Source organism: Oncorhynchus nerka, linkage group LG20 (genome assembly GCF_034236695.1).
Source record: "Oncorhynchus nerka isolate Pitt River linkage group LG20, Oner_Uvic_2.0, whole genome shotgun sequence".
NCBI lineage: Eukaryota > Metazoa > Chordata > Actinopteri > Salmoniformes > Salmonidae > Oncorhynchus > Oncorhynchus nerka.
This window is the reverse complement of record NC_088415.1, coordinates 41462651-41475252: the sequence shown is the minus strand read 5'-3', so window position 1 is coordinate 41475252 and position 12602 is coordinate 41462651. Positions and strand designations below refer to the sequence as shown.

General features: G+C 48.9%; 1 protein-coding gene across 1 annotated transcript in view; it reads right to left on the bottom strand.

Moving 5' to 3' along the window:
- Window positions 1-12602, bottom strand: part of LOC115102554 (low-density lipoprotein receptor-related protein 1-like) — a 140837-nt gene that overhangs the window by 37749 nt on the left and 90486 nt on the right. Inside the window, exons 23-41 of the mRNA XM_065005503.1 lie at window positions 11726-11923; window positions 11319-11564; window positions 10847-11044; window positions 7204-7408; window positions 6785-6949; window positions 6375-6619; window positions 5518-5649; window positions 5071-5298; window positions 4322-4496; window positions 4069-4163; window positions 3110-3262; window positions 2548-2694; window positions 2279-2404; window positions 1932-2063; window positions 1449-1583; window positions 1228-1357; window positions 847-973; window positions 574-725; window positions 165-289 (exon numbers count right to left, since the gene is read on the bottom strand). Of these exons, the coding sequence (XP_064861575.1) occupies window positions 165-289; window positions 574-725; window positions 847-973; window positions 1228-1357; window positions 1449-1583; window positions 1932-2063; window positions 2279-2404; window positions 2548-2694; window positions 3110-3262; window positions 4069-4163; window positions 4322-4496; window positions 5071-5298; window positions 5518-5649; window positions 6375-6619; window positions 6785-6949; window positions 7204-7408; window positions 10847-11044; window positions 11319-11564; window positions 11726-11923 (3114 nt within the window). The remainder of the gene's footprint in view (window positions 1-164; window positions 290-573; window positions 726-846; window positions 974-1227; window positions 1358-1448; window positions 1584-1931; window positions 2064-2278; window positions 2405-2547; window positions 2695-3109; window positions 3263-4068; window positions 4164-4321; window positions 4497-5070; window positions 5299-5517; window positions 5650-6374; window positions 6620-6784; window positions 6950-7203; window positions 7409-10846; window positions 11045-11318; window positions 11565-11725; window positions 11924-12602) is intronic.

Below are 12602 nucleotides of genomic sequence, written 5' to 3'. Positions count from 1 at the left end.
CCACTTCAGACAATCCAGGAAGGGAATTAAAAATCCTTGTTAAGATAACTTTTCATTTGAAGTGTCAATTAAACTCCCGCGTTGACCGATTTAAAATGAAACGGATCCCAACCCTGCCACACATGTTCTCTGTGGGTTTCTCTTAGGGGTTTAAAAGTCCTTACCTTGTTGCCGGTCCCTGTTGAAGACCTTGATGTCCTTTAGTTGTACACCGATGCCGGTCCTCAGATACACATATTCCGTCGCGTTGTCTTTGTTGCCTCTCTTGATGGAACCGTTGGCGTGAGTCCTGGTCCGACACGGCAAAACAAAACACTAGTCAGTCACGCTCAAACAGGCTCGGAGGTAAAAACAAACACAAATTCTATTAAACGACACTCACGCCATGGGAATCGAAGTCTGGTAAACGGCAGGACGGCATAAGAATGTGGGGAAACTGTTCGTCTATGGCCTACGCTCCTTAAAAAGGAGCCAATGCTCATTCGTCGAGTAAATCAGGCATACCGTAGCAGGGTAGCATATTGAAGGGTTAAACCGAGCCCGAGGAGGTGACGGGGGCAGCAGGCAGCTCACCTGTCGCTCCAGTAGATGTAGCCCTGGAAGACGGACACAGCGAACATGTCCATGTTGTTGTTGACCAGCACCACCTCTCGGTTCTCTCCCGTCTCCAGGTTGATGCGCTCGATCCGGTCGGTCCGCGCGTCACACCAGTACAGCAGCCCCTCCTACACACACAATCAGACTCAAACCCGTTTACTCAAACCCGTTTCTAAAAAGGAAAAAACGCTGGGTGTGCGTGAATCTGAAAGATGGATGCGCGCGCGTGTATGTGTGTGTGGACTGTACCCTGTAGTCGATGGAGATTCCGTTGGGCCACATGATGCTGGAGTTGACCAGGACTAATCTCTGAGAGCCATCCAGACGGGCCCTCTCTATACGGGGGACCTGGCCCCACTCTGTCCAGAACAGATACCTGCAGACACACGCAGACACACACGCAGACACACACACACACACGCAGACACACACACACACTCATATGAGTTTGAAGGCAAAAATGTACAGTTTCCCCATCATATGACAAGCTACTGCCTGTAATTATTAATCAAAATGCAAACATAACTGGTTGCTGGACTAATAACAACCTATAAGTAACCATGTTAAGACACACAGAGCACTACGGTACACACAGACACCCAATCCCTAGTCCCAGCCCCAACTACATACCCTTTCTCTGGGTGCACAGTGATGGCGCGGGGCTTGTCCAAGCCCTGGGAGATGACCACATAGCAGAAGGATCCATTGAGTCTGGCCACCTCGATGACGTCAAAGCCCTGGTCTGTCCAGTAGATGTTACCTGACAGGGGGCGGATGGGAGGAGTCAGTGTGTGTGTGCGTATGCGAGTCCCTGCGTGTGTATGTGGTTGCGGTTCTGGTTGTTCTCTGACCTGCGATCCAGTCCACAGTGATGCCCTCCACCCTGCCGATGCCGTTGGTCACCACGTCTTCCCGCCACGTCTGGTCTCGCTTAGCTCGGCTGATGGTGCTCAGTCCCATGTCCACCCAGTAGATCGTGTCATTTTCTACGAGACAGAAGTGATGACCGTTCGTAACCGGATACAATAATCATTACCGTTAGCAAAATAAAGTCCTACTAAAATAGATAGCCTAGCAGTTAAGAGCATTGAGACCGTAACCAAAAGGTCGCCGGTTCGAATCCCGGAGCGACTCGGTGGTGGGTGGGGGGGAATCTGCTGCAACCCTAATTGCTCTGGATAATATTTGTTACTTGGAAGACCGTAGGCAGGTACAGCGGGGAAACATCTTTGCAGTACGGTTGGCGTGACGACACATTAACACTCAGGTGACTTGATCCTCAAACCAAAACTCCTGTTTCGAGATTTTGGTTGGCCCACAAGCAGTACACTCACCGGCGTGGAAGTCGATGCCCACAGCCAGCGAGGTGCCAGACACGGGCACCAGAGCATCAGATTTGTCAGACGGGTCCAGGGGGATTCCTCGAATTCCCTCATGTACCGAGTAGAGCAGGAAGGAGCCCATACCTGGAGAGGGAGGACAGAAAGTTAAACGCTGCTGTTACAGTAGGATTTCTCTGTATATTCTACACGGCAAGGCCATATTAGAGGATGAGTTGCTTCTATATCCACGACTGTCCAAGTGCCTGTGACCCTTTGAATCCCTTTGCGACGTACCGCGATTTGTGGATTTGAATAAAGTGTTTCAAAATGTGTGTGTGTGTGTGTGTGCGGTCTCTTACCCTCGCAGGACTGCTGTCCACTCTTAAGGCTGTAGCCTGCAGTACACATACAGGCTCTGGTGCTAGAGGAGGTGGGCAGGCACAGCTGGGAACAGTCTCCATTGTTATTACTGCACAGGTTGATGCCTGGGACAACAGAGGGGGAACAAAAATACAGCCAAACAATAATGAAAACTCACTTGTTTCTCGTTCGTTAACTCGTCGGAGCTTCACCCAGGTAAGTCGGAAAGCGGGACAGGGTAGGTGTGACAACTAGTGCGACGTCCTACCTGCACCTGTCTGCAGGCTCTCGTTGTATATTCTCATGTGCATCATAGGAGAGGTGTTGTTTCGCAGCACCTTCCAGTTCCCCCCGTCACTCTTATCACACGTCCCCATCTGGTCTGTCCCCTGGTCGGCCCACCACAGCTTGTCACCTACACACACAGCATAGACATTCAGTACCACAGGCACACAACAGTACCACAGCTTGTCACCTACACACACAGCATAGACATTCAGTACCACAGGCAACACAATTGTTTAAAATGGGTGTTTCACACGATGTTGCAGAGTTTTCCCTGATTCCATATTTTTCCCCCTGAGGGCAGAAACAAATGTGATTGGTTAAGTTGAGACTAGAAAGGTGATTGCTTAAAGTTAGGCAAATCATATTAATGGGCAATAAAGCTTTTTCGGATTCAAACGGCATTTAATTCCAGACTCGACAGACACAATAGACAACAAAACCAACGGTTTCACAGATAACACTAACACAGTAGCAGTAGCTAACCCACAGGGCAACGCGGATTATAAAGAACTAATTTCAGTGTAGCTTCGTTTCCGCCTTACCCATGATGGCCAGAGCGGACGCCTTGGTCAGCCTGCCTGGTTTGACCCCGTCCAGGACCTCCAGGCCCGAGCCGTCCATCTGACAGCGGCTGATGGTGCCGTTCCCTGAGCTGACCCAGTACAGCTGCTCACGGTCGTAGTCTATAGACAGGCCTGTAGGATATAGTTAGCACAACACGATCCCCAGTCAGACCTCTCTCGTTCACTCACACAGCCTACGTCATAGTCTTCAGACAGGTCTGAAGGGGACAAACAGGACAGATAACACTCCCTCTGTGCCGTAAGTCTATAGAAAAGCCTGGCAGGGACAGAAAGGGGACATATAACTACACCCACATTCTCTGACTGCTCCAAAATATTGTCTGTAGTTGGAAACAGGTGCTTTTTACCATTGAAGAACATAACACTGAAACCATTCAAACGGATGCAGCCTAATGGTTTGCTTGTTCACCAGGAAAGGCCTAACAGTAACTAATCCAGACCTATCCTGAAGGGAACCGTACACAACGGGGTCGTTTCTTGGGACACAGATTAAGCGCAAGAGAAACTGACAAACTGAATTGTTTTCACGGAGGACTTGAATTGTGAGGGTGGCCACCCAATTTATTTTCATGATGAGCTAAATCTATTGGTTGTCGACACAAAATTGTGAAGGAAATGTGGTGATCTATTTAATAAGCACAGGAGACCAGCATAATGGATAAAGTAGTGAGGTGGTATATATAGCAGGAACAGCGGCATCTAGTGGTCAAACACGGTACTGCCACATGAACTTACGGTAAACAATGCAAGCGACTTCAATGACTCATTTCTCTGAACAGGGCGGGGAAAAAGCATGACATGGTACGGACAAACAATACTCACACACTCAAGCACGCACTCTCACGCACATTGACTCTCACTTTTTCCCACTTGCTCAGCATTGTTGTACACTAGAGTGTTGGTGTTCACCCACTCACCCACAGGGCCCTTTTGATTGGTGAAGAGCATGGTACGGTTACTGCCATCCATGTTGGCCATACTGATGTTGTCCCCATCAGTCCAGTACATCTTTCTGCAGAAGGACAAACACACGACCCCGTTGTTACACGTTAAGCTTGGTTTGACGGTCACTGAAATCACCGTGAAAACGTCAACGTTCTTTTGCTGTCGTCGTGTTATTCGAAAACTCCATTCCTACTCCAGTGTGTGTGTGTGTGTGTGTGTACTCACCCCAGTATAGGGTGCAGGACCAGACAGTGGGGTTTGTCAAGGCCCTGGATAATAGCGTTCTTAAAGGATCCGTCCAGTCTGGCCACGTTGATCTGCTTCTTATTGGCATCATAGCTGGTCCAGAACAGGTTCCTAGACACCCAGTCTACTGCCAGACCATGGGCGTTGGGCAGGTCTGAAAAACAAGCACACATACAGGCAAATTTAACTAAACCACTAACGACAGGTAACTAACTGCCAACATGAAGGAAACACGAGTAAACGATAGATAAAAAGTATATGGAAAGCAGGTGCTTCCACACAGGTGTGGTTCCTGAGTTTTTTAAGCAGTTAACATCCCATCATGCTTAGGGTCGTGGATAAATATGCCCAGCCGCCCATTATTTTGGCTACCATGGCTAGAAGAAGAGTTCTCAGTGTGTGTGTGTGTGTGTGTGGTCTCAGTCAACCAGATCTCAACCCAATTGAACACTTATGTGAGATTCTGGAGCGGTGCCTGAGACAGCGTTTTCCACCCCCATCAACAAAACACCAAGTGATGGAATTTATTGTGTAAGAATGGTGTCGCATCCCTCCAATAAAGTTCCAGACACTTGTAGAATCAACGCCAAAGCGCATCGAAGCTGTTCTGGCTCGTGGTGCCCCAAAGCCCTATTAAGACACTGTTGGTGTTTCCTTTATTTTGGCAGTTACCTATAGATTCAATAAACTAATTAGCATTAGAGTATTTGAAAGAGCGGTCATCCTACCAGCAGACACCACGGTCTCCACTCCGGTGCCGTTGATGAAGGCTCTCTTGATGGTCTGGGTTCGAACGTCTGACCAGTAGATCCGGTGCTCCACGGCATCATAGTCCACCACGGTCACGTTGTCTATGTCTGGCACGGTGAAGGAGATGATGTAGTTATAGTAGGGGTTGTCTATGTCCACTCCCCTGATCTCTATCTGGCGGGCATAGAGCAGGAACTGGCGAGACTCTGGAGAGAGAATGGAAGAGACAAGGGGGGTACAGGGGAAGGGTTACGATCCAGAAACTACAAAAAGGCAGTATTTGAGCATATCCAAGAGCGGCTGAACTAAAAACCATTAGTAAGACAGTCGTCCGATTGGGTGTTTCTAAATTACAGCAAATGTCGACCCATTGGTCACCATTCAGCCCTCTGAGAGAGTGTGTGTGTGTGTGTGTGTGTTCCTACCTTTGCAGGTGCGTTTGTCAGCCTGCAGCTTCATGAGGTGAGGACAGGCACAGGAGAACGTCTGGTTGAAGTTGATCAAACACAGGTGAGAACAGGGGCTCTGCTCATCAGAGGTGGCACAAGGGTTAGGAGCTGAGGGAGAGGACCAAGAAATGTTTAAATGAAAGAGATCTGGGTCCACTGCGACCATGTTCCATCGACTCGATTCTTATTCAATTTCGACCAAGGCAAATGTAAAATATAAAAATAAAGCTATTATTTGATTCAATTAGTAAAACACTTCCATCACAGAGCATCGCGCTGGAGACTGAGTGAAGGGAGCGGTCGGCAGATAGGGATCGAGTATTAGAGGGAGCAGAGGACAGAGCGAGACACAGATAGGCATCAAGTCAGTCATCGTCAGGCATGGTTTGTTTCCCCATCGGTGTCAGAGGGACTGGGGGATGCTGTCAATCAACTGGCCAGTGAGACCTCAGCTCTGTTTCCCTTAGCCTCAGATCAGGGCCCGTATCCAGAAAGCATCTCAGAGTAAGAGCCTGTAAGTCCAGTCTGAAAGGCCAAATACTGCAGTGGGGGCCTTTATGATCCACAGTGTGTGTGTGTGTGTGTGTGTGTGTATCTACAAGGTGTTAGAAACTACACTACGTCTCGTAGAACATGGAGGCAACGCAGCACACAGTAGTGACGGTTAGGCGTCCCAGAGGATTGGCGTGTTTGGGTTCAGGAGGTCTGGAGTGTAACCTCTCTGCAGTCCTGCCCTTTGGTGTGTCACTGTCCAGTTAGCAGTGAGAGACAGCTGGAAAGTGTGGGGTGACTTGTTTGTGTCCGCGTTGATGATTTGTGTGCGTGCCACCTACCTTGGGGCTGTCTAGAGGGATGGTACACCTGCAGGTCGAAGGGTTGTGTGTTGGTGCGTTGGACCACGGTTACGTTGTTGCCGGTCCACTTGTTGGCCTTGGCCAGGGTGTTGGTCCTCCAGTCTGTCCAGTACACTTCTCCTCCGTACATGGTGACCGCAAAGGGGTGGGACAGGTACTCATGACCCCTCAGCACCTCGATCAGACCAGAGCCGTCATACAGAGCAGAGTAGATGGCATCAGACCTGGGGAGAGTGCGTCTGGGTGAGTGTGTGTGTGTGTGTGTGTGTGTGTGTGTGTGTGTGTGTGTGTGTGTGTGTGCGCGTCTGGGTGAGTGTGTGTGTGTGTGTGCGTCTGGGTGAGTGTGTGTGTGTGTGTGTGCGTGCGCGCGGTAAGGAGAGCAACAGTACCTGGCGTCGATCCATACAATGCGTCTCTCCATGTAGTCCACAGTCAGTCCGTTGGGCCAGCCACCGCTGCCAGTCTCTCTGTGGATGGTCCTCCTGGCCTCACCGCTCATAGATGCTGCCTCGATCCTGGGCAGACTGGCATCCCAGTCCGTCCAGAACAGAATACTGACAACAGAGGAAGACAACGAGAACAAAAAAGGGAGAGAGAGACAAATTCATGAATATTCAGCGGTAGTCATTCACACAGTGTCTGAATATGTGAAGGGGGATTATCTATATATATATATATTTTTTTTTTACAGTTATATACAGAAGTTATATCAGAGTACCATTGCTTGTATATGACCTACTATTTCCAGTTCTATAGTATCTGTGGTATGGTATCGGTCACCGTGGTGGTTCAATAGTTTCATTCTCACCCGTCTCGGGGGTCCAGGGCGATGGCCCGGGGGTGCTCCACCTCTCCAGCCAGCAGAGTGGTCCTCATGGTTCCGTCCAGCTTGGCCACCTCGATCTGGTCCAGGTTGCTCTCCACCCAGTAGATGTTCCCTGCTATCCAGTCCACAGCCAGACCCTCTGGAGTGGCCAGGCCATACTGGATCACCACCTCGAAGGTGGTCAGAGCTGTGAGGAGGACAGGGGTCGGAGGGAGATGGCTGGGTTAAGGCCTTGCATTTGGGAAATTCTAGATTTGTTTGACACTCCCATCACTGACCTCAACACACAGACAAAAAACTAGTAAGACGGAAATGGAAGGAAATAACCTGATCCGATAGGTCAAACTCCTCTCTTATAATGGACGTGACAGAAATGGGACACAGTGGACCAGGCCACTTTTTTTGCAAAACGGGGCAATATTTGCTGGCGTAATGCAACATGTCTGTCTAGTTCATGGCAAAGGACAGCAGTTACAGACTAACTCTATCCAGCAGCGGCACCCGCTTCGCTGTAACAAACCGCTGACAAACTGAGCGGACTGTTTGGGATTCCTTCTCTGTGGAACCTGAATCAGGTCAGTGGCATGGCACGCACTGCTTACCACTGTGGGATTTCCAGCAACAATTTGCTAACAATGGCAGAACGAAGGTGGTGACTTCTGGGAAACTTTTGAGAGAAAAAAAAAACCACCTACGCACGCACGCGCGCGCACAGACACACACACAGTTCCCGGAAAAACCTGGCACCCCGATGAAAGCAATGCAGTAATGGTGGACAGCTGATGATTCTGTGGAGTCCTTCACATGGCCTTCCAACAGTCATTAGATTACAGCATGAGAGGGAGAGGGCCTCTTCACAGCTTGGTTGTTGTTATACTGCTGGAACCACAGTTGGCTTTGCCTGGGGAGGGTGGGGAGGCTGTGTATGTGTGTGTCTGTGTGTGTAGGGAGGAAACCTTTTGTTGTTGTTGTTGTTGGCATGTTTGACCCTGTGGCGAAACCAGCGTCGCAATGTTTTTTGTCCATGGCAAAAATGAAAACACAAAGCATCGCAAACTCTTTGGTCCTTTAAAAACAAAACCTGCTGTTTGGGAAAATATTGTGCGCTATGGCTTGGAAAACAAACGTGACTCCGGATGACAACATGATGTTTGTTTCCAACATTAGGCCCGTTTTCCTAAAGAAGTTAAATCCGTTCATTTGTTCCCTTTGCCACGATACTATGGCGATCCTGCTTTTGTACCGGCCCTACAACTAAACACGGAAAGATCTTAAATCAGCAGAAGCTGATTTATGGTGGAGGGAGGGTTGTTTTTAAGAGGGTTAGAGGCGTGGGTGGGGGCCTGGGAACAGGGACTAATGGAATACGCTGGTTCCTACGCTACACCACAGTATGTGTGTCTGTTGCTCTGCCCCAGGGTGGCTGCAGTCACGCAAAGGAGTGGTGAGACAAATTTGAAGAGACAAAGCCTTCCGTCGTTCTCTCTCTCTCTCTCTGTGTGTGTGTGTGTGTGTGTCTCTGGATTTCTTCTGTGGGATTCTGGGAACACACCCTTGATTGGCCAACAGACCTGGGGTTGGGGGTGGGGTGGTAGGGGTCTGAGGTTGGGGCATTGGGGGGAGAACACGGGCCAGCTGTGACCTGTCTGGGGGATTTATGCTGGGGACATTAATATACATCTAGACTAGATTTGACAGGCGAGGCTCTACCCTGAGACAACACTGTTGTACGAGGGAAGTACATTCAGAGAAAGTGCAAACTTTGTAACTCATTTCTGTTTGTCCTCAGACTAAAGAGGAAACAACGCGGTCCTTTCTACTCAATTTCCAGACGCTTTCTAATTCGAAGCCCTTTCTATGTTGGCTGACGCAAGACCAAGCAGACCTTCCGACACATTAGTGATGGGTTTTCCAGAAAGATCTCCTGCCACCACCCTGGTCTCTGTGTGACAGCAGTCATCGTCACAGCATATCTTTAAGATCCCATTCTTTTTTTGTTGTTGTTGTCCCCTGATCCATTGATATTTGGATTTCAGTTTGTATTGACTGTCACGTCATGGGCTCTATTTGAACAAACCCAGCCGTAAACCTAAGCTCAGGCGGTAGTGCTTTAAGTTCTAAATGTTTTCACTATTACAATTAAATCGGCGCACTTGCAGGCATTGGCGTGGAAGGGCTGGGTTTTGACGAGTAAACACGTCCTGGGTGTGTCGAGGCTTGGCCCTTTAGAATGTGCTCCACGGCAAAATATGTGGTTGCGTCAAGGTTGTGCATTTACACCATTTTATGTATTGTCTGGGAATCAACTCCAAGTCCAATGTTAGTCCGTTATACTTTGTTAAACAGCTTGCAGAAACAAACATGTCGACTATCCCATATTTATTAAATAGGTTGGAACAACGTGGACTGCAAATGGGTTTCAGTAATTACACGGCTTCAATAGCATTCACACGGACATAGAAGCTAGGCCTAATGTAAATATGGCTGAGCACGGACATGCCAAACACTGTCAATAAGCAAGATTAAAGACATTATTGATGAGGCCTTAAAAAGAGAACAAATATTTCTAATCAAATTCTTGTTTTAAAATAGGCTGTGTCACACCTATCATTTCTCCCTGTGGGTACATAGTATTCAATGAACGCAGATTATGGAGGGTTATACGCACATCCACATTTTCCTCAGGAGCTGGACAAAGAGCCAACGTAAAGAGAAAGGGAGAACGTCCGCTCATCGTGATACTGCTCCCCAATAGGCCTATGTTTTCTGAACATAAATCGGGAAACTTTTTCACAGATCAGATCGCATTCACACGTCCACAGAATTTCAAGCGCTCTACGGACGTTGTTGCCACAAAACTAGGATACAGTAGCCTTAAGGGAGGGCTTGGGTTTTGAACCTATGAAATAGAAAACAAGCAATTCCTACAGCTGACGGATAACCTCTGAATACGAGGTTCACCGGTATTCACGAGGTTCTCGTCTCTCGTTTCATGACGGGCCATGGACACGTAGCCTACATCACGGAAGGGGGTCTTCAGGCACTTCCAAAACAGGACCTGCACGGCTAAAATAAATGTGGGCCTGCCTACAATGCATACTGTAGTTAAAAAAAGGGAATGTCGGCTCACTGTTTTACTCCTCGCAAAACGTGATATTTTAATGAAGCTTTGGTGATTTAGAGTTATTGCCAAGCGGTCTCAGGAGCCAATCCCTTTAATTGACAGTCTAGACTACTTAAACGAATGCATTGGGCAGACAAGAGAAGGGCCTTAATTGAGGAGGGGAAGCTATGCTTGGTTTTTAATACAATAAAATGAAACGTGGGAAAAAAAACATCCGTTTTTTTTATGTTTCGAAATAGGAAGTATACAAGTACAAAACACACAATAGGCTACTCTTGTTCCATGTTCATATGGGCATTGTGCGTCGTCACGGCTGGGTAAGCCGAGTTTCCACTATCAAAATGAATGTCGTAACTAACTGGTAAATTGCCAAACCTGGCGTTTAGGGCTGGAAAATACCTGTGCGGCAGTTTCTACACGAAGCAATTGCTAACACCAGCCGGCGAAAAAAAGAGCCAAATGAGTGTAATAAGTTGAATAAATGGACACGCTCCCCCTCACCTCCGTTCTCGGACAGTTTCCCGCGGTAGATCTTGTCCTCCACCACGTCGGTCCAGTAGAGGGTGTTCTGGCTGAGGTGGAAGTCCAGAGCGATGGTGTTCCTCAGGTTAGGCACCAGCACGCTGAACTCTCCCTTGTGGAGGTCAATACGACGGATCTCATGGCGGTTGGAGAAGATGATGAACGGCTTGAAAGGGTCTGGGGGGGGGGGGGGGGGGTAGAGAAATATGGGATATGGAAGGGATCATTTAGGGGCCCTGGAGATTGTCCTTGTTAGGTCACACAGTCTTAAATCGTGGTCTCCGTTCTTATGGTAGATATACCCAAAGTTCAATATTTACAAAACGCCATAACTCACACAAACAACCACGGTTCTCATCGGATGTCCAACAAGATTATATATCCATTTTCTACCTCTCTACTACCTTCTCCCCTCTCTCTGACCACCAGTTCAACCCTCTCCTCTGCTCACCAGTGCTCTTGCAGCTCTCCATATCGGTCTCCAGCTCCCAGCCCTCGTAGCAGGAACACTTGACGCTGCTCTTCTCTTGCTCACACTTCTGGCTGCACTTGAGGTGCTTGGCGCAGAGGTTCATGATGTGGCAGGTCTTGTTGTCGGCGCCCAGCTCCATGCCCAGGGGGCAGGAACACATGAAGCCCTCCCCAGGGATGATGGAGCAGTTGTGGCTGCAGCCGCCGTTGTCTATGGAGCACAGGTCTGTGGAGGGTGGCGAGTAGAGAGGAGAGGAGAAATCATAGAGATGTGTGGTTTGAGGCAATTCCTACCTTGACCAAGGTGGTGTAGCTATGGGTAGGGAGAGTTAGCGAGTGTGTGTGTGTGTGTGTGTGTGTTTGAAAGTGCGCGCGCGGTGCTCTTACCACAGAGTTTCTCGTCAGAGCCATCGGGACAGTCGTCAGTGCCGTCACACAGCTTCTCGACGGGCAGACAGATCGAGTCGTTGGTGACACAGACGTGGTGGGACAGCTTACACAACAAAGCCTCGCAGTTGTCCTCGTCCGAGTTGTCCTCACAGTCACTGTCCCCGTCACACACCCAGGCCTTGCTGATACAACGAGCTGGGGACAGGTCAAAAGGGTACAGGTCAGAAGTCACACCGCACTGACACAACAGGCTGAGGAGACAACCAGACAGAAGATCACACACACACACACCGGGGTCTTACGGATACGCCGAAGGGACAACCGTGGAAACACCGTGGCAACGTGAAAAAGGGGACAAGTTCAACTCTGAATAGAGAAACAGAGATTGTGATGGCGGCAATGGCGTGCTGAACTCTGGGGGGGACATGGTTGCCTTTCTTGTGACGGCTGCTGGGAAATCAATCATAAGAACGAGAGTCATTCAGTCCGTCTGCGAAGGCTGCTGGCCGTGTTAATCCAGACATCTTAATCCCCGGAGCACCAAGGGGTCACGGTGGGTAAAAGGCATCCTCGTTCCCAGAGAGCAGCTTGTTGTGATGTTCTGTCACAACAAGCCCCTTGGGATAACAAGCTCTCTTAAGTGATACAGTGTGTTTGACAGTGTGTGTCCAAACCGCTCAGACACTGCTGCAATGACTTACTACATGGAGAATACTTGCTCTGAGACATGGATGTTACTATAATGGTGTCTAGAGGATGTAGGGCAAGAGGACACCAGGACTTCTCACTGACTAATCTGATGAGGTCAGAAAAAAAACCCTGACACACGCACCCACCACAGCCTGCCCTACCACAGACTTCCTGAACCCTCACT